The sequence below is a fragment of the Helobdella robusta genome (genome assembly GCF_000326865.2).
Source record: "Helobdella robusta unplaced genomic scaffold HELROscaffold_53, whole genome shotgun sequence".
Lineage (NCBI taxonomy): Eukaryota > Metazoa > Annelida > Clitellata > Rhynchobdellida > Glossiphoniidae > Helobdella > Helobdella robusta.
In genome coordinates this window covers 605,843-631,156 of record NW_008705278.1, presented here as the reverse complement: position 1 = coordinate 631,156, position 25,314 = coordinate 605,843, and the positions used below count along the sequence as shown (strand labels likewise).

General features: G+C 31.5%; 7 protein-coding genes across 7 annotated transcripts; 3 read left to right on the top strand and 4 right to left on the bottom strand.

The window, feature by feature from the left end:
* Positions 1 to 1,337: 1,337 nt before the first annotated feature.
* HELRODRAFT_179295 (hypothetical protein) lies at positions 1,338 to 2,132 on the top strand (the record flags this gene model as incomplete). Its single annotated transcript, XM_009028140.1, has 3 exons — positions 1,338 to 1,404; positions 1,616 to 1,792; positions 1,852 to 2,132. 3 exons carry the CDS (start codon positions 1,338 to 1,340, stop codon positions 2,130 to 2,132), a joined length of 525 nt encoding a protein of 174 aa, XP_009026388.1.
* A 3,387-nt stretch (positions 2,133 to 5,519) lies between these two features.
* Positions 5,520 to 6,821, top strand: HELRODRAFT_179294 (hypothetical protein; the record flags this gene model as incomplete). Its single annotated transcript, XM_009028139.1, has 4 exons — positions 5,520 to 5,685; positions 5,893 to 6,012; positions 6,387 to 6,518; positions 6,670 to 6,821. The coding sequence occupies 4 exons, from the start codon at positions 5,520 to 5,522 to the stop codon at positions 6,819 to 6,821; spliced, it is 570 nt and encodes a 189-aa protein (XP_009026387.1).
* Positions 6,822 to 8,980: 2,159 nt separating this feature from the next.
* On the top strand, positions 8,981 to 12,530 carry HELRODRAFT_193530 (hypothetical protein; the record flags this gene model as incomplete). Its single annotated transcript, XM_009028138.1, has 11 exons — positions 8,981 to 9,003; positions 9,100 to 9,203; positions 9,331 to 9,451; positions 9,536 to 9,643; positions 9,710 to 9,759; positions 9,886 to 10,078; positions 10,239 to 10,507; positions 10,695 to 10,876; positions 11,394 to 11,851; positions 11,884 to 12,112; positions 12,161 to 12,530. 9 exons carry the CDS (start codon positions 8,981 to 8,983, stop codon positions 11,553 to 11,555), a joined length of 1,212 nt encoding a protein of 403 aa, XP_009026386.1. The 3' UTR covers positions 11,556 to 11,851; positions 11,884 to 12,112; positions 12,161 to 12,530.
* An 892-nt stretch (positions 12,531 to 13,422) lies between these two features.
* On the bottom strand, positions 13,423 to 13,723 carry HELRODRAFT_148123 (hypothetical protein; the record flags this gene model as incomplete). Its single annotated transcript, XM_009028137.1, has 2 exons — positions 13,423 to 13,482; positions 13,622 to 13,723. Coding segments are annotated over 2 exons (162 nt in total), but the record flags the coding sequence as incomplete, so codon positions are not given.
* Positions 13,724 to 15,568: 1,845 nt separating this feature from the next.
* HELRODRAFT_179291 (hypothetical protein) lies at positions 15,569 to 16,363 on the bottom strand (the record flags this gene model as incomplete). Its single annotated transcript, XM_009028136.1, has 3 exons — positions 15,569 to 15,801; positions 15,994 to 16,006; positions 16,289 to 16,363. The coding sequence occupies 3 exons, from the start codon at positions 16,361 to 16,363 to the stop codon at positions 15,569 to 15,571; spliced, it is 321 nt and encodes a 106-aa protein (XP_009026384.1).
* Positions 16,364 to 17,666: 1,303 nt separating this feature from the next.
* Positions 17,667 to 18,551, bottom strand: HELRODRAFT_179290 (hypothetical protein; the record flags this gene model as incomplete). Its single annotated transcript, XM_009028135.1, has 3 exons — positions 17,667 to 18,103; positions 18,165 to 18,180; positions 18,480 to 18,551. 3 exons carry the CDS (start codon positions 18,549 to 18,551, stop codon positions 17,667 to 17,669), a joined length of 525 nt encoding a protein of 174 aa, XP_009026383.1.
* Positions 18,552 to 20,373: 1,822 nt separating this feature from the next.
* HELRODRAFT_179289 (hypothetical protein) lies at positions 20,374 to 25,183 on the bottom strand (the record flags this gene model as incomplete). Its single annotated transcript, XM_009028134.1, has 3 exons — positions 20,374 to 20,518; positions 21,104 to 21,279; positions 25,109 to 25,183. 3 exons carry the CDS (start codon positions 25,181 to 25,183, stop codon positions 20,374 to 20,376), a joined length of 396 nt encoding a protein of 131 aa, XP_009026382.1.
* Positions 25,184 to 25,314: the final 131 nt, after the last annotated feature.

Below are 25,314 nucleotides of genomic sequence, written 5' to 3'. Positions count from 1 at the left end.
TGTTGGCCGGCGAGATGGCTCAAGTGGTCCAAATGCGCACTGAGTCAAAACATTCCAATGGCTATCACATACTCAGCGTATATGATGTGCTGCTTGCGCGTGCACATAAATACATGTGTACGTCGTGTGAAAAGGAAGATGGCTGCTTCAAATCAATGGTTGAAGATAGTTGATATCAGATCCGAATGATCGATATTACCATCGTGTCTACCTTGATTGACAATATTTGATTTTTATTTCTTGTTATTCTAATGCGTTCATCAACATTTTTCATTGCGTGATAATCTTAATATCATTGGTGCTTCACTGTATGGTCAGTAGTGAAGTACCATGAAACACGTGTCGTGTTATTTTAATCGATCGCATTCAACGTCTTTTTCACGCAGCTGTTGTTATCGAGATAGTTTGTGATGCGTTGTCTTCAACATCACTGTTATTTGTCCCATGTCATATTTTTAAATGTTGTTATCATTGTAAGTAAACAATAATATTAAACGTCTTATAAAAATTATAGCGTCGTTTTTATTTTCTTGAAAACATGTTTTTACTCATAATGGTAAACACGTAGTTTTTTTTCGTCGTAGTCGATTTTCTTAAGCAAAAAATTTGAGATGAGTGCAGAGGGGTTTCAACGAAGCCATGAGAGAAAATTTCAGGGCTGATGGTTTGTTAAGAAATATGAAGTGATAATTTTTTCCTCAACTTTTATTTTAAAAATTGCTCCGTTTGAATTAATCCTAGAAATATTTGTAGAACTTTAACTTTTACTTCATTCGCAGATGAGTTCATGCAAATACATGTGTAATGCCGATTGACTTTAAAAAAAGTTTTGTTAGCCCTCAACAAACCTTCAAATTTCTGTAAATTTACAGCAAAATAACTGATCATATGCTTTGGAAGTGTAACACGCATGGTAACTGGGAGATTTTTTAAACAGTAGTAACACTATACCCATTACCACGTTAATGATTGTATTTCACATCGTAGTTATTACTCATAAGTATTTAGCAGATATTATTTAAAAAAACCTCGGAAAAGAAGAATAAAAATGTTGTAAAAATAAAAAACTAAACATATAAATATTATTTTCTTCTAATATCACTTATCGATCGAAAATGTGATGTTCGTTCATTTTGTCGTCTTGACTCCTTTCAAGCGAGAAATTACATCAATCATCTTACACGCCATCCCCTAACGTCGAGACGAGAAAAACTTCAGAAGAGTCATTTTTACATTTCAAAAAGAGAAAAAACTTATTGATTATTTATCATTTAAAACACTATATTAGGATGCATCATCTTCAAGTTGTTTTATCATTCCTTGAAAACTCAAATACGATGTCTTGTTCAAGAAAATTCTTAGCTTTGTTGGCGGTTTTTGGTTTGTTTGCAGAACTCATTGAAGGTATGTTGGTGATGTTAATTAGTTGATGTTAATTTGTTGGTGATAAATTAGATAAATTACTATTTAAAACTTTTAAATAAATTACTATTAAAAAACATTCAATTTTATACCAATTTTATTGTAGATTATTTTAGCCATTCCATCATTTTTTATTAAAGTTGAAGTTTAATTTTTCATAAAAAATATGCAAAACAAATTTGTCCCAACACAGGAGGTTGTCCAAAGGGTTTTGAGGGTGTGGAAGGAAGATGTATGAAGATGCTGACGAATCCGCAGACGGCTGAGGAAGCATACACAGCATGTTCAAATCTGAACGCTAACCTGGCAATCGTCAATACGATGCCGTTCGTGAATAGTCTAAACAATTACTTGAACAAAAACTTCACCGGTTAGTTTTTACTCTATTACACTTTTTCATTTAAATTTTTGTTTAAATTAATTTGACAGGAAAATGTACAGGTAGTGTGTATGGCTTTTGGACAGCTGGTCGCAGAAAAGACAAAACTAAAACCTTCTACTGGAACACGGCCAAACCTTCGATATATGCTTTTAACACCTGCGACTGCGGAAAGGTAGCTAACATACTGAACTGGGCTTCCGGCCAACCGGATGATTACATGAGCAATGAAGATTGCGTGCATATGTACTCAGTGGATGGCAAATTGATTGCTAACGATTTTCCGTGCAGCAACAAAGTTTGCGCTCTTTGCCAAGCAGAGGAAATTTAAAATTAAATTTTAATTGATCGAAAATGAACTTTTAGCTTAAATCTTTTCGATTTGTTAAAGAAAACGCATTAAAAAATTTTATCAATTTAAAGTTTAATATAAAATAATTCAAATCTTTTGTCTCAAGAAATATTCCCTCTTGACATAATTTATCGGATGCATATAAGGCAAGTGCAAGAAAATTTCGAAAATATAGAAAATGTAAAATTTAACACATCTATCCATCTATAGAAATGTCAAATTCTTACTATTCTAATTAATTATCTATTTAAGTGGTTCTAGCTCAGGGCGTTAAAAAGTTGAATTGTGAATAAACAGCTCTTTTTCACGGACCGATCTGAAGTCGGGCAGTCGTTGATGCTGTTGCTGTGGATGTTGTTGTTGTTGTTTCACTAAGTATCCATTAAAGGATAGAGTTTAGAGTCAGGAAAACCATAGTAGAGCAAGTTACAATAATCATTCCCATCAGTCAATAAGATTTTGAAGCGTCGTTCCCGCGACAACAGTGCCCTCAATAAATTTAACAAACAGATGGGTCTTGAGATCCGCTGTAAACTTCATAAATCATAAATGATAGAGAAGTAATTAGAGATTGAAATAAAAAGTTTCAGAGAAAAGGGTCAAAACAAGCAAACGCAGATTTGACATAAAAGTATTTAACAGGATTTAAAAAGAAGTGGGAGCAAGAAAAACATCGTAAACCGGCACGTTTAGGTTCAATTAATATATCTGATAAGTACTTAGGAGATAATTTAAATTGAAACTTATACATTAATGTGCAAATTATAAAAATTATTCTATTTTTTATAGGTAGCTAGGGCAAGAGAACAAGATATGGAGGGAGATATATAAAAAAAGAAAGAGGCACGAATTACTAGATGAGCATCAGAGTTAACAGCTTCACTTAAAACATAGAGTGTAGAATCAGGAAGGTCATAGTAGAGCGAGTTACAGTAATCAATCCTTAATAAAACTAAAAAGGTAACAAAAAGGAAAAGAGTAGGATCACTAAAGAAGGGCAAGCAAGGGTTTTTTGTTTTACGTAGATGAAAGTAATGACCTTCAGCAACACTGCAAAACTGAAAAGAAAGAGACAAGCTAAAATCTAAAATAAAACTTGGACTAAAAAATTAATTAAAAGATTCAGACTTAGGTAAGGTAATAGAAGGAATAGTCCCCATAACATTTTAAGGTCATTCCTGGCTAGACATCAATAGAAAAGTCTACCAGACGAATGGTATTTCAATGGCCGGTCTCAGTATTTGTCTTCTTACATTTTTTATCGCAATCGATCCATATCAATCAACATCTTTAAAAAATACTTTATCGCTCTTGTTCAGTATTTAGGAGGCAGTACGGACCCATCAAGATGTTTTATGATGTGCTGTTGTTGATGTTGTTGTTGTTGCTATTGTTGTTTTTGTTGTTTTTGATGATGTTGCTGTTGTTAATGTCGATGTTGTTTCGGCCGTTGTTGTTAAAGTTGTTGTTGTTGTTGATGTTATTGTTATTGTCGATGTTGTTTTGGTTGTTGATGTTGTTGTTGTTATTGTCCATATAGTTGTTGCTGTTGCTGTTGTTGTTGATGTTGTTGTTGTTGCTGCTGCTGTTGTTGTTAATGTTGTTGTTGTTGGTGCTGTTGTTTTCAATATTATTCATTATCACATCAATGCATTGGACTCATTCTTTAGATCATGTTATCACCACCGTAAGCTATAAAAAATACATTGTTGCTTTTGTTTTTTTTAACTTTCCAATCTTATACATATCTCTTAAGATTTTTTCTACATTGTTTTAGCACATCTCTTTATTATTTTCTTTCAAAAGTATTTTCATAAGTTTGCTGAAACTGTATACAATCAGTAAGCGCTATAACAATACCAGTAGAATGTAGTAATCGTCAATGAGCAGTGAATGCAGGGTATGTGAAAACATTAGAAAATTATAAGGCAATAAAAAAATTATTTTTTGTTATCACTAACCAAGCAAAAAAATTTTGTTTTAAATTTGTTGTCTTGATGTTGCTTCTTCGTAACGTAAATCAATTTTTTAATTCAGCTCGCACGCCATTTCGACGCGTCTGAGCAAAAAAATTGTGAATAACAACTTTTTGAACAGAAACTCAACAAAAACTCAATAAATATTTTATCATTTAAAAGCCTATATAAAAATTCTCATGTCTAGCACTGTGAATGTATTCTTTTTTTGGAAATCTCAGAAATGTAGTCTTGTTCCAAACAATTCCTAGCTCTGACGGCCGTTTTTGGTTTGTTTGCAACGCTCATTGAAGGTATACTGTTGATAGAGTTAATCAAAAAAATTATAAGTGTTATGTAAAATTTATTTATTATAAATTTCTTGGAGGTCTTGGAGTCAGTAATTAAAGATCGTTTGATGAATCATTTTGAGGACAATAATTTAATTGTAGACAATTTGGATTTATGCCTGGGAAATCTGCTGTTTTGTTGTTGCTAAAGATGTTGGATGAATAAAGTTTGATAATTGATGGGGGTGGAGAAGTGGATGTTATATATACTGATTTTGAGAAGGCTTTTGATAAAGTTCCACATGATAAGCTTATACTTAAATTAAAGTCTTACAGAGTGATTGATTTGGTTAGGATCGCTGATTATTTGAAAAATAATGTTTCTTCGTCAGACAACTTTGGTGTTACTAATGGGGTTCCACAAGGTAGCGTGTTGGAACCAATTTTGTTTGTTATTGAAATAAGTGCAATCATGTATCTTTACTAAAACAACTAGGTAAATTCGATCGAGCTCAACAAAATAGATGTAGGTAGATGATATGTAAATTTGCACTCAGTTGAATGTATCGACTATAGGTTTCTTTATATTAGACTGAATTCTCATATAGCGCTAAGTTGGGTTTAGGCTGCTTTTCGAAGCTGATCCATTGTTTGCTTACGGTAACAAAATATAAGGTAGCTTTTTATTTCGCATTATATAACTAACTAAGTGTTAAATGTTGGTTATAAATGCTACTGGGTAATAAAATATACATTAAACGGTTTTTTTTTTTCATAAATTACATTTTGACAACCTACATTTTTTTGGTTGATAAAAAATTACTTTGATTGACGATGTTGAACACAGTTTTTTATGGGATCTGCGTTTCTCTCTCTCTTGCCATCATATGCATTCGTGAGTTAATATTGTTCTCAGCTCTTTTTTTGTAATATTTATTGTTTGAACATTCAATATTGGAATAATTTATTCTTTTATTTTTCATATGGGCGAAGTAACTTTTTAGCTTTAAATCTTCATTTTCACATACCTACAGTCGTGTTTTTGTTATAAAATAAATAATTCTATAAAGATAATAATTTTTTTTAAGAATATTCAATTGCTTTATATATATATATATTTCATGAGTTTTGCAAAATCTCTAACAAAAAAAATTAAAACAGATGAAACGGTAGCATCGTGCCCTTATAGCAATCAGTTCCAATGCTCCAGTGGTCAGTGCATCACAAAGGAGTGGGTTTGCGATGGAATTAGGGATTGTGAGGATCGGTCTGACGAAAGCGATTGTCGTTAGTTGCCCTCAAAAACTTATTTTTATTTCAATATCGTTCGGTATAAATTCAGAAAGTTTTTAAAAAGTTTATCGCTTGTGCTGATAACAATTTTTATTTACTCAAAATGGAAGTGGTTTGTTCATTTCAATAGCAAATTTGATTCGTTAGACTGAAAGACAAAAATTTTTCACAAACAAGAAATAAAAATTCCAATCACTTAAGAAAAAAAGAAATGTACATCCAGTCAATTTACATGTCCAATCAACCAAAAATGCATCCCAAACAACAAAGTTTGTGATGGTGAAAACGATTGTGGAGACAACTCGGATGAACATAATTGCGGTACGTTAGCCTAATAAAATATTCTGTTGTTTTTATTTTAACCTGTTTTGATTGTTTTGATAGCATTCTGCATGAACTTTATAAAATTATCTATTTGATGTATTGAACAAATGAGAATTCGACAAAAACCATTTTTAAAAAAAGACGCGGACCGTTATAAACTAGTTATGCCCTCACCAAAAGCTTATTTTCTAGTCATGGAACTTTAGTGCTCAAATTTTATGATTTTTCAATTTGAGATATACATTTTAATCAGCATTTTACATTTTATAGAGTAAGTTAATTGAAAAATTTAATAAATATAAGCCTATTACACATAATCTAAAATGGTTGATTTGATAAGACAACTAGATATTTTCCCTATCAACTTCAAGACAACTACTTAAGTCAAACTTGTATGAGATATGGGGACCTGTGGTGTTACAATACTTCAAAATGTGTCACGAAGAATTACATTTGCGATGGGATAAAACATTGTCCGGATAATTCAGACGAGAAGGAATGCAGTCAGTTTGATGATGACTTGTTGTTTTCAATAATTTCAAATATCCAATGTTTATTAACTTCTTACATCTAAGAATTATTTAAAAAAAAATAATATAAATAACTGTGATAGGAAGGTTTTAACGAGAAATTAACAAATAATTCAAAAACAAGCTTGCATGACATTTCAATACAAGTGTTCGATCTCTGGCGAATGCATACACCGAGACTGGCTGTGTGACGGATCCAAGGATTGTCCGCGAGGTGACGACGAAAATGAAAGTTTGTGCAGTAAGTTCTGGATATTTTCAAACTTTTCCATATAAATATGCCCAAAAAATTGAAATTAGTAATTGAAATGTTTTGCGCGGTTTGTTTGTTTGTGTCAACTTGAATGTATGTGCGTTGGAGTTTAGTTAGTGTGCGTATGCGTAGCTATGTGTGTGTCTGTGTCTTTGTGGCTGCGTGTAACCGTGCTTGATTCAGTATGAAACGAGTTTATTGTGTGTGCATAACTACTTAACCTTCTAGCGACTATGCTATCATAAGACAAACCAAAAATAGAAAGCCTAGATGAATAATAATAAAAAATTCATAATTCATCAAAATATTCTCATTTACTATTTAGATGCTAATAAATGCGTTGAATTCATCTGTTGTCAAACACTCTAAAGCCCTTGATGTTTGACATTTTCAAAATAGTATTTATCATGTTTTGTCATAAGCACATTCAACTTAAAAACAATTGAATCCGATTTAGTTCGAGCAAAAGTAGTTGGACCTGGCAGTTGTTTCACGACATTTTGGTTAGGTTGACGTCCAGGTAAATATGGAGATTTCAACCAAACCTTTTGTCCATTTTTGGATTCATACAAATGAGCAGCCATCAAATCTAAATCATTATCTAAATCTCTGTCTATTTCTGATTGTGTCAATTTCATCATCTAATTTACACTTCCAGTTTCATTAGACTAGACTAGTCTAGAGGATACATCTTTGCTAGTTTCAACAATTTGAGCGTGCTCTGTCTGCTGTTTCATTCCATGAACTTCCATCTTCACATGCCTCAGATGACGAGATATCTAATTCTAATATCATTTTTTTGCTTCTTTCGCAGTAGATCTTTGAAATGTTTTACTACTAGTCGACATTGTAAATGTTTTGAGTTGAATCAATAAAGTTCTGTTCCTATGAAATTATCCAAAGCCATAAACAGATACACAAAAAAGTTATAATAAAAAAGAAATAATAAATACATATTCAGCTAAAAACATACATGTATGTAACATAATAATAAAACAACAATGAAATTAAAACTAAATAAACATTGCAAATTAAGCGTAGACTTGGAAATAGAGATAAGGGGGCAAATGCATTCTCGACAACATTAACGTAAATATTTGTTTATCCTAAAAAATATTATGCCTATAAGATTGATATAATATTAATATGTTGCTGACATATTTAAATGAATAAAGTCAAAAAATATTGGTCTATTATATTAAACATAACAGGTTTAACAGGTTTAAACGATAAATTGAAAAGTGCATTTGCTCCCATTTGTCATGTGATGTTTAATTACTGAGATGTGTTTGCTTGGCAAACAAATATTGAAATAAAACCTTTTTTGGGTAAACATTGATGAATAACACAACTAAAATTATTTTATTGAGTTTTGTATTTATTCTCTTTAAAAAAACTTGAAACATAACTTATATACTGCATGAAAAACCAAAATAAGAAAGTTAATTAAATTATATTTAAACTCTTAAAAAATAATTTATTATCTACGTTTAATGCTAACAACTGTTAAATAATAATAATAATGGATGGTTGTGCGTTGGACTGTCTTAATGGTTTCAGACAGAGCTTAAATATTATCACTTGGGATTAATTCTTCGTGAATGCGTGTGTGTGTGTGTGCTTGTGTGTGTGTGTACGCTGATAGATTTATTTATCTCAATGTGTGTGAGTGTGTGTGTGTTTTTTTGTGTGTGTACGTGCGGGCCAATGAATCATTTGTGTTTGTATATGTTAAATAAAAGCATTTTGTTGAAGTAGTGAACGGCTTGTTGTAGTCGAGAATATTCGTGCATAACTCAATTTTAATAATATCTTTTTTTTTAATAAGAACTATTAAGTTTTCAAAGTTATCATCAAACACTTTAAAGTAGAAGTTTAAATATTTAAGTTTCATAAGCATTAATAAAAATAATAATATCACAAACTTTTATTCAAGATCCTGTTTTTGACGTATTTCAAATGATATACATCGTGTCACATGTCTCAAGAATTGTTGTATGAAAACTATTCAGCACATTAATCGAATTGTTTTTCAAAAAACGATGACCACTACAAAATAATTTTAAAATTTTACACTTTGAGATTCTATTAAATATGTGTAACCTTATAGAACAATCGAGAAGTTTATATAAAAGAAGTTTATACAACATTTTTGAAGCTTTCTAGAACAGTTTTTTAAAATATGTACCTAAAACTTCAAATACAGTCAGTTATGCCAGCTTTATACACTGCTAACTAACCCTAACTTGAAAATTTTTAAGAAACTTTTTTAAAAATTATTTCCAACAAAGTCACATGCAGACCAAACCAGTTCAAGTGTCAAAAGTTGAAGGTGTGTGTACCGAACGAATTCAGATGCAACGGTTTGTCGGAATGTTCAGACCTCTCAGATGAAAAGAACTGCTGTACGTTCATTCAAAATATTAAAAAAGTTTTTTATATATTTTTTCAAACTATTACTTTTTTGAATCAAAATAATAAGAATAGTTAAAAGCTGGTTTAATCGCACGTAAAAATATAAAAATGTTCAAGTGAGTATAAATGAATACGGATTATTGACGAGTGTCTACCAGAATCAGTCTGGTTATCTTATATGTTCTGACGGATGGTTGAATGAGCACAGCGATGCGGCTTGCAGAAATATGGGATACAGGTTTGCACTTGTTTTATTCTTTTTTATTAGATTAAATTTTTACTACATTTAATTTTTTTAATTTATATTATTTTTAAACTCAAGTCGCAGCATTAGATTCAATGCCGTGTACCAGAATTCGGCAAAATCGCTGAGAAATTTTGAAGGAAAGTTTGCAGATGGAACTGATTTTTTGGCTAATTTCAAACCGTCGTGAGTTAATTATAAGATGTACTATGTTGAAATTAGCATGCATTCATTTTTCATTTCAAAATCAAGGTCCAACTGTCCGAGCAACCGTTATGTTGAATTGAGCTGTTACACGCAAGGTTAATGTTAAAATTTTTCCAAGTTGCCAATTCTCACAAAGGAATTTATTTAGATTTTTAATTGAAAAATGCATATTTTACAAAAATTCAACGTTAAAATCAGTAAATAATACATTTTCAACTAAGAATGCGGCAAGCGAGATGCTTCCTTCGACTTGAAGGACACTTACATTCGGAATGGTTTCATCGCAAAAGATTCCGCCTGGCCCTGGCAGATTCAAATGTACAAAAATATAATTGACATTAATGAAACGCTGTTTTCTTGTGGAGGAACTATCCTAAGCGAAAGATGGATCCTAACCGCGGCTCACTGCCTCTTGTAGTTTTATAAATTGTTCTTTGTTTTCAGTGATTCATTATTTATATTTAGAAAGTTATTCGAACGCTTGTTAAAATAAAAAATTTCATTTCGGCGTTTAATACAGTCTATCATACTGCGTTTTATAGCAAGGTGATTTGAAATAATTTGCTTTCTCAAGCCGTGGAGATGAACTGTGGCAGAATAGTGCGTATCGCATCCAGGTTGGAACGAACAGACTATTTGACAAGCGCTTCAAAGAATTAACAGTCGATGAAGTGAAGTTGTTTCAATACAATTCCTCAGTTGCGGCTAACGATATAGCCTTGATTAAACTTAGTGAGCCGCTGACATTCAACAAAACAGTTCAACCAATCTGCCTGGCTCAACCCAATATCGTCGAAGCCTACGATGTTTGTGTTGTTACTGGGCACGGGAAAACTGATCCAGGTTTGTGAAATGTTTAAAATTTTTCTACAGAATATTATAAAATTACTAAACTTTTTGAATAGTTTATGGAATAGCTAGAAACTATAACATTTTAGTATGCAACTAAACTATAATTTATTAATGAATAAAAAACAGAAACTTTCCTAAAATCATTAAAGCTATCAGTACATTTTAACCTTTCTCATAGCGGACGGCATATCTTCGAGTAAGTTGCTGTTGCAAGGCAAGATGAACGTAATGACTCACTCCGAGTGTTTGGCCAGCTACGTTGAAATACTTCAAAGGAGCGAGAATGAGTTTAACGTTACTTACGAGAAACAGTTTTGCGCCGGCCTCATGCCAGCATTCATAGGAATCAGACCAATGGAGGTTGGGTTATTTTTTATTTTGAAACGATTCAAAGATATTTGTAGAATATTTTTGAAATATTACGATTTAACTGACGTTCTATATAAATTTAATGAATTTGTGATTAATGTGTACCATAACCAATTTCAATTAATTTTTAACATTAGCATACGAACAAACAAAAAATGAATTTTTGTTAACTGTTTTTTTAGTTCACTGTTCCAATTAAAAAATCGCATTTTCACGGATGGTTTCCGTAAATTTATATTTGCTAAATAAGATAACATTTTATTTCATTTATTACAACTATCATTTTGAATGGCCAACAGGTGATAATGACTATGCCATTAGTGTAATGGTTAGTGTTTCTGGTTCTCTTGTTGCAGGGATTAGTTTTAAATGAAAATTAATCCTTGCCAATCCCATGCAATGAATCTGATGCAAAGATTCATCAAGGGCGTTCGTTACACCTACGAAAAATACTAAAAATTCAATGTGAATAAAAATTGATGCAAATAATTCAATACTCAAATTGAAGGGTGACAGCGGAGGACCTCTGATGTGCAGAAACTCCCGGTTTCAATGGACTCAGATCGGAGTAGTCAGCTACGGCGATGACTCCAAGATAGATTATTGTCCAATCAGTGTCTTTACTAGAGTTTCCTACTACTACAAAGCTCTCATGGATGCTATGAAATGAGTTTGCAAAAAAAAGAAGCTAATTTGATATCCTGCTAACTTTAATCTGATTAGTATTTTAGTAGTTAACAACATATGAGGAATGTGATTCAAAACTTAGCATTTTAATAATATCATGGTTTTCAAATGTCTTTATGTATATTTTAATTGCAGTTTATAATTTATGATTCAGATAAAAGTTATTTATTTTTAATTTCGTAGATTTTAATCACGCACTTAATATTTATATATATATAAGTATGTATATATATATAGTTGGCTAAACAGGAAACTAACTAACGCGGAATATATATATATATATATATATATATATATATATATATATATATCCGAAGAAAGCCTAAACGTAGAATTTTTATAGCTAGAGAACGGACTTGCCCCAACTACTTCATGAACAACATGCCTTGGTCCAGCTATTCGAAGCGACGTTGAACCGCATGTCAAGTGATGAATATAAAGTCGTGATCAGAGCAGATAAATGACCCAAAGAATGCTCTGACAATAAATGAAACGACAATTTGACTGTTAGTGAAAATATGGAAAATGATATCGTGTCTCATATACCTGCAGCAACTATCCAGCATCAGGGCGTGTAAGCACGTGATATCGTGCTTACACGCCGTGATGCTGGACAGTTCCAGCAAGTCTATGAGACACGCCGTTCGTACGATGCCTCCCGATGTTTGGCGAGAAGATTCAAGCAGGGAAGCTGGAAGTGATATGACATTAAGAAATGAATTCAACTTGTTTATCATTCGCCATGACGATCAAAATATAAGATGATACATATTTTTATATATTTGACATTTGTAGTGATAATTAGTGAGTGTAGTGATTTATATTTGATATATTTTTTACGTTAGCAGCTCTGTAATATGTTGATTATTTTTTTTATAAGCGGAAATCGGATTAATGTTTTACTTTTAATGCTGACTCAATGAATTATCTTAATATTCGTTTTGAAAAATAAAGGTATAATAATAATAAACTTGGTGATTAACGTTGATATTTGTTTTTGAGGTGATACTATGTTCACAGAGTCAGCTAGTTTTAGAGTCAGCAGCATAAAATTGCGAGACTAGAAATATATTTTATGATACAATTATTACGACATAAAAAATTAATCAAATGTGATTTATCTTAACATTTTGTAACAAAACCAATTCATTACACAAAAACCATCAATACTCTTAACATTGTAACCATAATTATTACTCTAACATCATCATTATTATTAAAATTACTGTCATACTAGCAAGAATAATTTATTAACGGTTACCTGCACTTTCTTGAAGTATAGTTCATCTGTTTGTCCACTCAAAAATTGACTATTGCGATAGTTTATATTACGGCATGTCTTGTGTAATTATGTCCAAACTGCAGTCTGTTCGAAATTTGGCTGTAAGATTGGTATCAGTTGGCCTTAAATACAATCACGTTAAGCCAATTCTTTTTACTCTTCCGGTTTATAAAAGAGTTATTTTCATGATATTTTGAACGGTTTTTAAATGTATTAAAGGAGTTGCCCTTAAATATTTAACTGACAGAGTTACTCCTAGAACAATGTCACCGCTGAGTTAAACATTGCGCTTTGACAATTCAGGTTTACTGTTTGTACCCGACACACACTCGCCTAGGTGAAGTAGAGTTATGAATTGATTACAAACATCATGAACGTCAATATAATGATCTATCTCATTGATGATTGAAACTATGATAAAAACTTGTTGTACAGTTTTTTATTTAAAATATTGTAACATGTTATGGTGATTTGTGTGTGGTTGTTGTGATAGTAACCATTTTTAAACTTGAAAAACAACTATTAATTAAAAAAATTTTAAATAATACTGGTGTGTGTTATGATAGTAACCTTTTTCGTCAATGATGATGCGTTTCTTGTCGTCTGTCGTTGGCTGCACCATGTACACCTGGAGAAAATTGCAAACAAAAAGTTTAATCAAAAAATAATTAGCTAATAATAATTATTAGTTAATCAAAGAAGACAATACAACTTATTTGTTTTACAATCTCAACCCACACAAGCATTCCTAATAACATCAAACAAACTTTTGAAATGTTGTTGAATCCTTGTAATGTCAGGTCATTCAACATGTTGGTCTCAATGAGTTTGAGGAAATTGTCGTCTGTCATTTTGTCAGGCTGATTTTCAGCTATCTCTTCCACCTGGTGAAAATTTATTTAAAAAAAATTAAAAATAGATAATCGTATTATCGAAAATACGAAACTATACACAAAAATTAATAAAAGAGCTGAAAAAAAGCAAAACAACAACAAAACAAAACTTACAATATCTTTGCCATTTGCCTTATTTAAAAATCTGATCCTAAGAACCATTTTTTCTGCGTTGTCGTCATTAAAGATGACATGATATCTCTCAAGACATCTTCATATAAACAGCGATTCAGTTTCCTGTGGTGAAATATTAATAGTATGATATTATTTCAAATATTATGTTTATTCAGGTCTGGCGAAAATGTTTTAATTGTACCAAAGTAGATATATTTGAGTTTTAAAAAAATGACAATAATATACTGAGGGTATAATGCAGGGCTTCGAACCGGAACAGAACCGAAACCGGAAAAAACCGATATTTTAGCCGGAACGAAACTCGGAACTGAACCGAAATATTTTTTGCTTGCCGAACCGAAACCGAAAACCAGAACGAAAAAAATAACGTTCCGGCTCGAAGCCGTTAATATATTTTTTATAACGAGCACTTCTATAAATAATTTTTCAAAAGTTTTTGTTATTTTTTAATGGCTGTATAATATCTTTGATCATTTGTAATCTTCTATTTTTTTCATCTGTTTTAGTCATTGTATATAAATATATACTTTTGTTTTCTGAGAAATGTTATGCATTTTTATACTTTGTTTCCATTTGCTGGCTAAAAAAATATTTGAACACATTTTTTTGTATATTTAGAAACTTAAAAAATTCATGACTAATAGTTTCTTAATGAGTTGAAATTTAATTAACAATGATATGTCAATAACTAGAATATCCGATACACGCGATACCGGCAACATTTACAAAAACGCAATTAAATATAATTAATTAAATATATTTGCCCGCAAATTTATTAGCGCGCTCCACCACGTAATGTCAAAGAAATTTACTTTTCATTTCTTGTCTGGAAGATAATTAATTTTTTTTCATGCACATGTTTATAACGGACGGCACTTTCTTGGCTAACGATTACCCGTGTGCCAAAAGAATTTGCGCTCTTTGCCAGGCAGAGGATGTTTAAAACTGAATTCTTGCTGCTCGATCATTGGCATGAGCATGAATGAATATGAACTATTAACATGAGTTTACTTGATTTGCTCAATAAAATGCATTAAAAAATTTTTTTTTTTCTTCGGACAACTAAAATATTTAACAACGAAGAATTTTTTCCAATTTTTACATTTTTAACATTCGATTATTATGTTTGTTCATCATACTTCATTTAGTAGAATTTAACTGGTTGTTGAATACAGTAATACATATAAGTACACACAGATATACAGCCACTTGAAACATACCAGGCAACTTCTCGATCGGAGCTAGCTCGCTAACCATACGCAACTTTTACATTCATTTAATTTTATCGGCGACGTTCAAGTTATGATCTGGAACTGTTTCAAACTTCAATACTAGTTTTCTTAATTTGTGTTGTTGGATAATTGCAATTATTTCTTATAAATATTTTTATTAACAATAAAACAAATTTCACTTTAATGTAGTATTCTGTTGCAAAGATGAAACATGATTCAAACAGAGGAAACGAAATATTACGTAGATATATCGAGACACTTTTTGGAATTCAAGCATTGTCATTAAACCAATAACCAATAAAAAAATGCATCAGTAACAGTTAATTAAATTCATTCAATTAATAGTTAACACGTCATCTTTCACCTCAAAGAGTTATTTGAATAAGTAGTTTGCCAAGTGATGTTTTATTAATGTAGGACAACATATCGAATATGTTGTCTGTTGAATAATGTTTTAACCTTTTCTACCTCCACCACCACCACTCTTGCCACCACCTCCCCCTCCACTTTTTCCACCACCTCCTCTCCCACTTTTGCCACTACCACTATTTCCCCCCTTACCGGAACCACCTTTACCACTACCATCACTTTTATTCTTGCCGCTATTACTGCTGCTACGGTCGCCACCCTTGAAAGAACCTGATAAATTTCCCGACAAGTCCACTGACCTTTTCTGGTGCATCAGATCTGAAGTCAGTAATTAATTTGTTAGTTTGTTTTCTGCAGTTGTCAATTATCAATAATTTATTTAATACTGTATTAATTAATGTATAAATTAATTGATTTATCAATTAAATAAATAATTAATTTGATATTTCATGTCAATGCGTTTTGATAAATTTTTTTTGTTCTTTTTTGGAATTAAAACAAAAAACTTACTTCTGTCATACGTCTGTTTGAAGAAAATTATTTAAATGTAATCGTTCAAATTTAACCGCTGTTCATTCGTTCATTAGATTAACAACAACATCGCGAATGCGAACGTCGTTTTAAAGAATAAAAAAATTATTCATTTAGTTGTATCTACTCATTGAAAATATGGAAAAAAGTAATAACATTATTACAAATAAATGTTAATCTTATATTTATCTTATTTTATATTTTTATATTATATATTTTTTTAATTATAATTTAATAATAAAATAAATTTAGAAATTAAAAAATTCGTAATTACATGCACAGATAGGCCATCGGTCATCACAACGAGAGCAATGAGGCAGAGCCCCATCAGCACCGCGGAACTCTTCATCTTCCTTAAGCTACGAGTTACGAACTTCTAATTTTGAAAATTCAGAAACAAAAATCGCCAGCTAATTATTATTTTTAAACTATCTATTCATAAACCTCCTGAATTTAAAAAGTCCACGCGATGAATTTTCAACAGCAGAACTCTTGTCTTGCATTTCAAAGCCTCCGGGTTAGAAGTTTAATTAAAAATGTTTGCATACACACACATCCAAGCACATGCGAGTATTCGCACAATTGAAAACCCACACACACACACACACACACACACACACACGCACTCATGCAGATACACACACAACCGCACAGACATCTGAACATTTACATAAACTAACGTACACACGCACATACATTTACACGCACACAAAAATACACATACTTTCAAGCACACAAACACACAAACACACCATTGATGGCAATTATGATGAATAAATAAATAAGCAATTTAGGTTGAATCGATTATTATACATTATTATATATTCACCAACAGGTTATTGAACTTTTTTATTTTATTGCAAAATCTTTCCATAATCTTTCCATAAAAACATCGTTCACAAAAAATGTTATTTTTATGTCAAAATAGCAACAAGTGCACTAAAATAGCATAGCTACATCTTTGGGAAAAAGTTTCCAACAGTCTACTATTTATCAAAGACTGAACTGTGTAATAAAGGGCAACTTTGTACTGTTTAAATCTACGCTTGCTTTTTCTGGCCCTTTTCTCTGGAACTTTCTAGCTCCTTTTCAAACTAGTGCTCCATCACTTGCAAAGTTTAGAGCGGATCTCAAGACCCACCGGTTTGTGAAATTTATTGAGAAGCGTAATTGGGCTGAAGTACTTACTACTAATTGGATAACTTTTTCTAAGCAATTTAATATTTATGAATGTGGTTTCTTAGTTGGAGTAGATAGTTTTTTTTCGATTTTGTTATCGTAACATCAAAAGTATGTCATTATGAAGAATTTTGCCTTTGTTTAATCGAATATTCAAATATTATATAATTTGGAAAATTCTATTTTTACTTTTTTTTTAATTAAAACTAGACTTAAAAAATTTAGATTTTTATTAACGAACGTGCGAGAACGTGTTAATGAAATGATAGTTTTTGACCTTGCAATATAAGATGATAACAATCAAAAATATAAATATATTCAAAGAAACAAAAAAAATTAAAATTGAATCCAATCTTTAAAATCAAAAAAATCAACAATCAAACAATCAATAATATTCAAGTTTGTTTCTACTAAAAAATCTAATAGAAATGTCGTTGAATCCATATAAGCCGCAAGCTGTCTTCTAAATAAGTTTAACCTTTTTTACCACCACCACCACCTCCACCACCTTTGCCGCCACCACCGCCGCCACCACCGCCGCTTTTGCCGCCACCACCGCCGCTTTTGCCGCCACCGCTACTACTTTTGCCGCCACCACTACTACTTTTGCCGCCACCGCCGCCACTTTTGCCGCCACCGCTGTCACTTTTACCGCCACCGCTGTCACTTTTACCGCCACTTTTGCCGCCACTGCTGTCACTTTTACTACCACCGCTGTCACTTTTACTGCCACCACTGTCACTTTTACTGCCACCACTGTCACTTTTACTGCCACCACTGTCACTTTTACTGCCACCACTGTCACTTTTACCGTCACCGCTTTTGTCATCTCCACCTTTGTCGCTATCGCTTTTGTATGAGCCGGAGATGCTCACATGAACTTCGAGGCCTCTTTTCTTGCGTTTCAGACCTTAATTTGTTTATTAATTAAATAAATGAATTCATTTTCCAACGCAAATAATTGAAATAACCTTTTTCTTCGTTTCCCTGTTAGTTAAATTAATTAACAAATTAAATAATTAATCAATCAAAACTGTCAAAAAAGATTAGATAACTATCAATAATAAAAATGCAAAATATAATAAAACACCACAAAGATTAAAATTATACTTTAACGAATGCATCTTCCCCACCAGAACACGAAAGAAGAATATATAGAGTATTGAGTTTTAAATATTAAAAAGAAATCAGAGGGAAATTAGCAAAAAATAAGTCATTAACTTCTGAATTAATAAAGAACTATAGAATTTAATTAATTAAAATATATTATTATTTTTAAAATCTACCTGCAGAGATAAACACTCCATTACCACAACTAGTGAAATGGAACACAGCGCCAACAAAACCAAACTCTTCATCTTATTTTTGACGCCAAATCAAAAAGTACAGAAATAAAACAACAAACAATTTTTCAATTTAATAAATTTTATTTGATTAAAATTCAGCAGCAGAGTGACTGTTTATGTACTGTTTGAGTTTTACAATTGAGTGCATAGTTGTGTGAAAACGTTATTAGTCAAAAGAAAACAAATATTGACACAGTTTGACCTTACTATCATTTACCGCGTAAAATCCAACACTCAATCGGATATGAGAATATTTACACAATATTAATAATAATTTCTTATATAGGCCTATAGATGATAGTATTTATAAGTATGAATATGGAATATGTGTAAATGTGTGTGTGTGTGTTGTGTGTGTTGTGTGTGTATGTGTGTGTGTGTGTGTGTGTGTGTGTGTGTGTGTGTGTGTGTGTGTGTGTGTGTGTGTGTGTGTGTGTAAAAGTGTTTAATGCAAATCATGGGTAAAACGTTTTGCGAACTTAAATATGTAAAAACAGGTCTCCGAGAACTCTGAGTGACTAAGCACGTTTAACTTTTGTGATTAAAGGTGTATTAGTTTGTGTGTATGTCTGTGTTTGCGCGTGTGTGTTTGTTATGTGTGTTTGTTGTGTGTGTGTTAGTATTATTGACTGTATTGGTACTGTTGTTCATTCGTAATTTTTAATAGTGCATTAGGTTATTATTATCTGTTAAAATATTTTAAAGATTTCATCGGCTAAAAAGCTGTTATAATAAACTTAAATATGCAATAATTATTGCTTATCGTGAATGCAGTTTATAAATCTTTTTTTATGTCACACGTGGCTTAACTTGTAACTATAAATTATCCCTGGTAACGTTAAATTGAATAAAGAAATTAAATAATATGCTCTAGTCTGTGCGAGTAATTTTCAGTTTATTTTCAAACATATTGACGAGATAAAAAATTCTAACAGGAATTTTGTTACGAAATAAATGTTCTTCATACTCAGGATTAATATACATGTTAAATCATGAGAATGGGACGATGCGATAAGTTGAAATTATTAAGAATGAAGGAAATTTCCATTTTAAATTTACATTTTTAGTGCGAGATTGGATCTTATTGGATCTTATCACATATTGTAAAGTACCAGCCCAGTAGCCCAGCTAGGGAAGGAGCATTTCAGAGCAATCTCTCAGCAAAATGATTATTTTCAATAAAATTTAAAATCAATTCACTAAAAATTATATAAAAATTTTGATTTTCGAATCATTGTATCTTCCAAAAACATTAACATTAGAAAAGTTGTTATGAGAAAAAATATTATTAAGTAAAAACTAGTAAAAATACAGAATTAGTGGTTATAATTATTTCTCCTACCTACATCATTGTAATCTCTAAATCAACGATCGCTATATCGACATTTAGCAAACATTTAACGAGTCAAGCCAAATGTAAATTACTGAAAAAGGTCGCCACTGTGGCATAAGAGTTTACTCATGTGAAACAAGTTTGAATAATGAATTGCCATTTGTTCGGATCAACTTTTACATGATGGTAAAATATTATTATTACTATTACTATGAATATTTTTATTGGTGTTATCGTCAGTGTAACTTTAATAATATTTTATTGTTATTATTATTATTACGTATCAGTTTTAGTTATAATAATTTATCGTTTTACACGTTAATAATATTAATATCTCATTGCGATTCAATGTTAATATAATCACGGGCAAACTTTTCAAATTAATGATTAAATTGTTTTAGAGTCAAACGAAAAATTCCGGAATTCTGATCTTAATTACCACATCAGCGTAATAAATATTTATAAAAATAAAATTCAACGCTGTCATTGGACAATCCATCTTTAAACGAATTCAGCTATCGTAAAGACCCTCAACCTCATCATCGGTCTGACGTCCTTCAGTTTAAGCGAGGTTGTGCGAGTGAGGGGACAGTACCTCCATTGCAACACGTACACTACGGTGGTCCCAAACGCTCCCAGAGTCACCCTTCAATGAGGATGCTAACTTGACTGTCTATCGATATTACACCGTCCCACAACGCGACCATATATTTTAATTTACCTACAACCGTCTTGAGCAAATGTTGCGTCGTATATAAAAGTATAATTTTAATCTTTGTGGTGTTTTACTACATTTTTGGTTAGAAATTCATTTGCATTAAAATAATTACATTTGAAAGTGATTTTCATACCTATAATGTTAAATTGCAACATCAGAGCTCAAAGTTTATGCAAAACAAATCTCTAGCGATCAAATAATAAATATGTGATGCTTTTTAAACATAATTCTTAACAGGTAAACGCCTGAACGTTTCAACATTAGAATAAAAGTATCTCATTTGTTAGCTTTGTCATTTTATTTATAAAATTACATTGTAATAGAGAATATGGAAACTGAACATCGTTATGTCGTTCGTTACCTGGCTGGATTATCTATTGGTAAGAAAGAATTAGAAAAAAAGCTGTTAATTTTTCTGGGTTCAGAGGAGTCGGGAATAAAGAATGCCAATTGAACAACGTGAAATAATTAAAATGTTTTCTTAATTTAATCTCAGCTAAAAACCAAACACACCTACCAGTTTCAGCAGTTTTGACAGCGGTATCGATCAATCCTTCTCTACCGCCCATCGCGTGAAAGTAAAATTCAGTAGGCGTGATTCCGGCCAAGTAAGAATTTTCAACGAAACCTTGACTTTCAGGTCCATCATTAGTTCCTCTTTCAATTTTTAACCTATCACCCTTCTTATTCTGTATGTGTGTTTGTGTGTTTGTGTTTGTGTGTGTGTGTGTTTGTGTGTGTGTGTGTATTTTGTACATTTAGTATACAAAGTAGCGAAGAAAGATCAGAGAAATTTACTAATCATCCGAACTGGAGACCTCTATGAACTTTAAAACATTTTAACGATGTTTAAATGTTTGTTGGTTTGTATGTATGTTTGTATGTTGTTTGTATGTTGTTTGTATGTTTGTATGTTGTTTGTATGTTTGTATGTTTGTATGTTGTTTGTATGTAATTTGTGTGTTTGTCTGTGATTTGTTTGTTTCTATGGGGTTTGTATGTTTGTCTGTAGTTTGTATGTGTTTGAATGTTTGTATGTGGTTTGTATGTTTGTAAGGAGTTTGTATGTTTTTATGTGGTTTCTATGTTTGTACTTATGTGTTATAAACATACAGACAGACAAACATACAGACAGCAAAGAGACAGACCGACAGACAAACAGACAGATAACATAACAGGAAATAAGGAAGCAGTTGCTACCTCACATAACTCACCACGGATGATAATTCAAACCTTTGCATGACAAGTTGCAACACAAACATACACAGAGACAAACATACAAACACACAGACAGACAACAACAGCAACTACTACTACTATTTTTAGAAACAGTTGTAAACAGTTTAAAAATAAATAAAAAATCATTAATATGGAAAGATAGTCATACGGAATTGTAAACATTTTTCTGCTACTAGTTCTTTGATCTATGGAAGCTCATAATTCATTAATTCATTCATTTGTTTGTTTGTTCAATCGTTCACTCATTCATCCATTTATTTATTCATTCAGTTGTTTGACTATTCATATATTTGTTTATTTATTCATCCATCAATCTATCCATCCATTCACCCATTCATTCATCTATTCATTCATGAAATTTATTTTTAATTTGGAATTAAATAAATGTTAGTTCGTAGATCAAGAAATTTAAATAAAAAGCTTAATAACGCTGATGGATGGAAGCATCAACAAATTATGTTTATAAGAAAGACTGCTGGCGACATCCTACTTGTACCGTACATATATTTCCAGCTATTCACTCAAACAATAATTTCAACGTTGAATGTGTGTGTACGTCCCAACCGGATGCAACTTTTTTCCCTGATAACTTTTTAAATTATCAGCGTAACAAAAATTTTGTTTGAAACTTACTGAAATGATAATCCCTCTAAACAATGGCGAAAGAATCATTAATATAGGATTGACACTTTGGTGCGAAATCGTTCGGCGGAAATGGCGCCATTTGAATAGTAAAAAATAATGAAATGTACAATAGTGAATTAGCCGGTATAAACATTGTATTCGATTCCTATGAAATAAATTCTACCAAATATTATATGCACACAAAATTAAATTAATAGATAGGTGTAGTTATTAAATATATTTATATTTTTATATTTATACATTGAAATTATACAAATAAATTATACAATTAGAGTGAAGTAAGGTGTGTGGTGTCAAAATATTTTGAATTCTCTCGGAATAATTTGAGCCGCGTAAGATTACCGTTGGCTTTATAATGAAGTTACATAATAAATATACAATATAAAGTATCCAGAATCCATGTATACAAATAATGGTTATGACTATATGTTTAGATAAAAAGAAATACAGCAGATCCAATCAATCCATCAGAAAGTTTCTAAGACGTTTGTTGACGTTTGGCGTCAGTTTAGTTTGAGAAGCTCTGTTGTCAAGAATATTAGTGTATGGCGTAAAACCAATAACACTAAATCAATAAATTTTTTACTGATGTGAATGATTGGTTGTGAGTATGATAAATAAGAGAAATGAAATAAAAAAAATACATATTTTCATTCTCAATTGTTGAGTAGAAAAGGAGCGATCTCGATTACTTTGGAGTTCAACTAGCTAAACGTATACACATACTCGAACCTTCCCATCAGGAAGTCCGTAGGCGGTCGTTGAATTAATTTTAGTATAGTTAATATATTGTTGTTAAGCACATATAATAATGTTTCCTATACATTAAATCAAGTTTTTTAATAATGTCAATGATTGAAATGATAAGAATATATGAATGGAACTGGTATATATAGGAGCCGAAAATGCGTTGAAATCAGATCAGGCGCTTTTGGCCCATTGCCTGAGCGCCTGATCTCATTTTTTTATATTTATTTCTTTATTTTTATTTATTTTCATTATTTATTTATTTTTTATTTTTACTATATAGAGTTATATAGAGTTATAAAGAGTTTCGCGGCTATGTAGAGTTATATAGAGTTTCGCGGCTATATAGAGTTGTATAGAGTTTCGCGGCTATATAGAGTTATATAGAGTTATGTAGAGTTATATAGAGTTATATAGAGTTTCGCGGCTATATAGAGTTATATAGAGTTATATAGAGTTTCGCGGCTATATAGAGTTATATAGAGTTATATAGAGTTTCGCGGCTATATAGAGTTATATAGAGTTATATAGAGTTTCGCGGCTATATAGAGTTATATAGAGTTTCGCGGCTATATAGAGTTATATAGAGTTATGTTTGTATGTGATTTGTATGTTTGTCTGTGGTTTGTATGTAATATTTTTTTAGGTGGGTTCTTTAGCGGTTGCTCATACACACATACATACATACATCGTGTTTGTTTGTGTGGTAGTATTTTATGTTCTTTTTTACTCCTTTTTCTCTTTCTTCGTAAGTCTTAGTTAAGTTAATGACATAGGTAGGTGAGATTAAAAATTAATTTATTATATAGGTAGGCTAGGGCATAAGGTAATTTAGTTACATAGGTAGGTTAGGAACTTCTATTCTGTTACTCTACTTGGTGGTGTGTTTTTCGTTTTGTTTTTGTATTGTTTCACAACATACATTACATTCAGCAGGTACGCGGTGGTTCCTGGTTTTACTGGGATTTTTATTTATTGATTGTTGAATATATTTTTATTACAGGTCTTACTTTCTACGTCCTAATCTTTCTTTCTTTCTATATTACCATTTTTATTTTTATTTATTTAAGATGCGTCATTTAGTACACCTACTCAAACACACACATTACATTAGGTAGCTACATAGGTAGGTTAGATAGGCGTAATTTTAATTGTAGGTAGGATAGATAGAAAGCATCCAACACTAATGTAGTTGAATAGGTAGACGCGTAAGTTTATCGCTTCTATTTTTCTTGCACCCACATTACACGCATCAGCGTTATTACACACACACACACACACACACAAATACATACATAAACACATGTGTTAGTATTTGAGCGTAATTTTATTCTCATTACACATTCTAATTTCTTATTACTAAGGTTTAAAGTAATTTAATTTCATAGGTAGTTAAGGGCAATAATGTAATTCTAGGAACAATCTTGTAATGTAAATTAAGCGTTGTAAGTGTATATATAGGTAGGTTAATTGTAAGTTTTACATTATTATTATTAGGTTGGAGCCCAAGGCATTATGTAGGTGGTGGGGTGGGGCCGATTGGCGAATGAATTGGGCTCTTGAGTTTTGTAATTTTAGGTAAGCTAGTCCCGTAATGTAATGAATAGGTAAGTTAAGGCTACGTTGTACACACATACTCATTAATAGATTTAGGGTTTAAGTTTTACATTATTATTACTAAGTTGGAGCCCAAGGCATTATGTAGGTGGTGGGGTGGGGCCGATTGGCGAATGAATTGGGCTCTTGAGTTTTGTAGTTATAGGTAAGCTAGGGCTTAATTTTAATAAATAAGTAGGTTGAGGCTAATAAGTTATTAGCTAATGCACCAGAATAGGTAGATAGGATTATTTATATAACTAATTTGAGACGCGTGCACTTATTATTAACCCCCTCATGAACGGCTGCCTTGACGTGGCGAGGGGGCTTCTCACTGAATGCCGTTCGTGAGATGCGCTTTTTCATTTTCAGATATTTTAGTTTTTTTTTTATGAAAGCTCTATAATAAATTAAAAAACGTACACACACATACACGAACTACAAGCACATACGTACATAGGTTAAAACAGAATTTATGAAATCTACCGAGTTTCTAG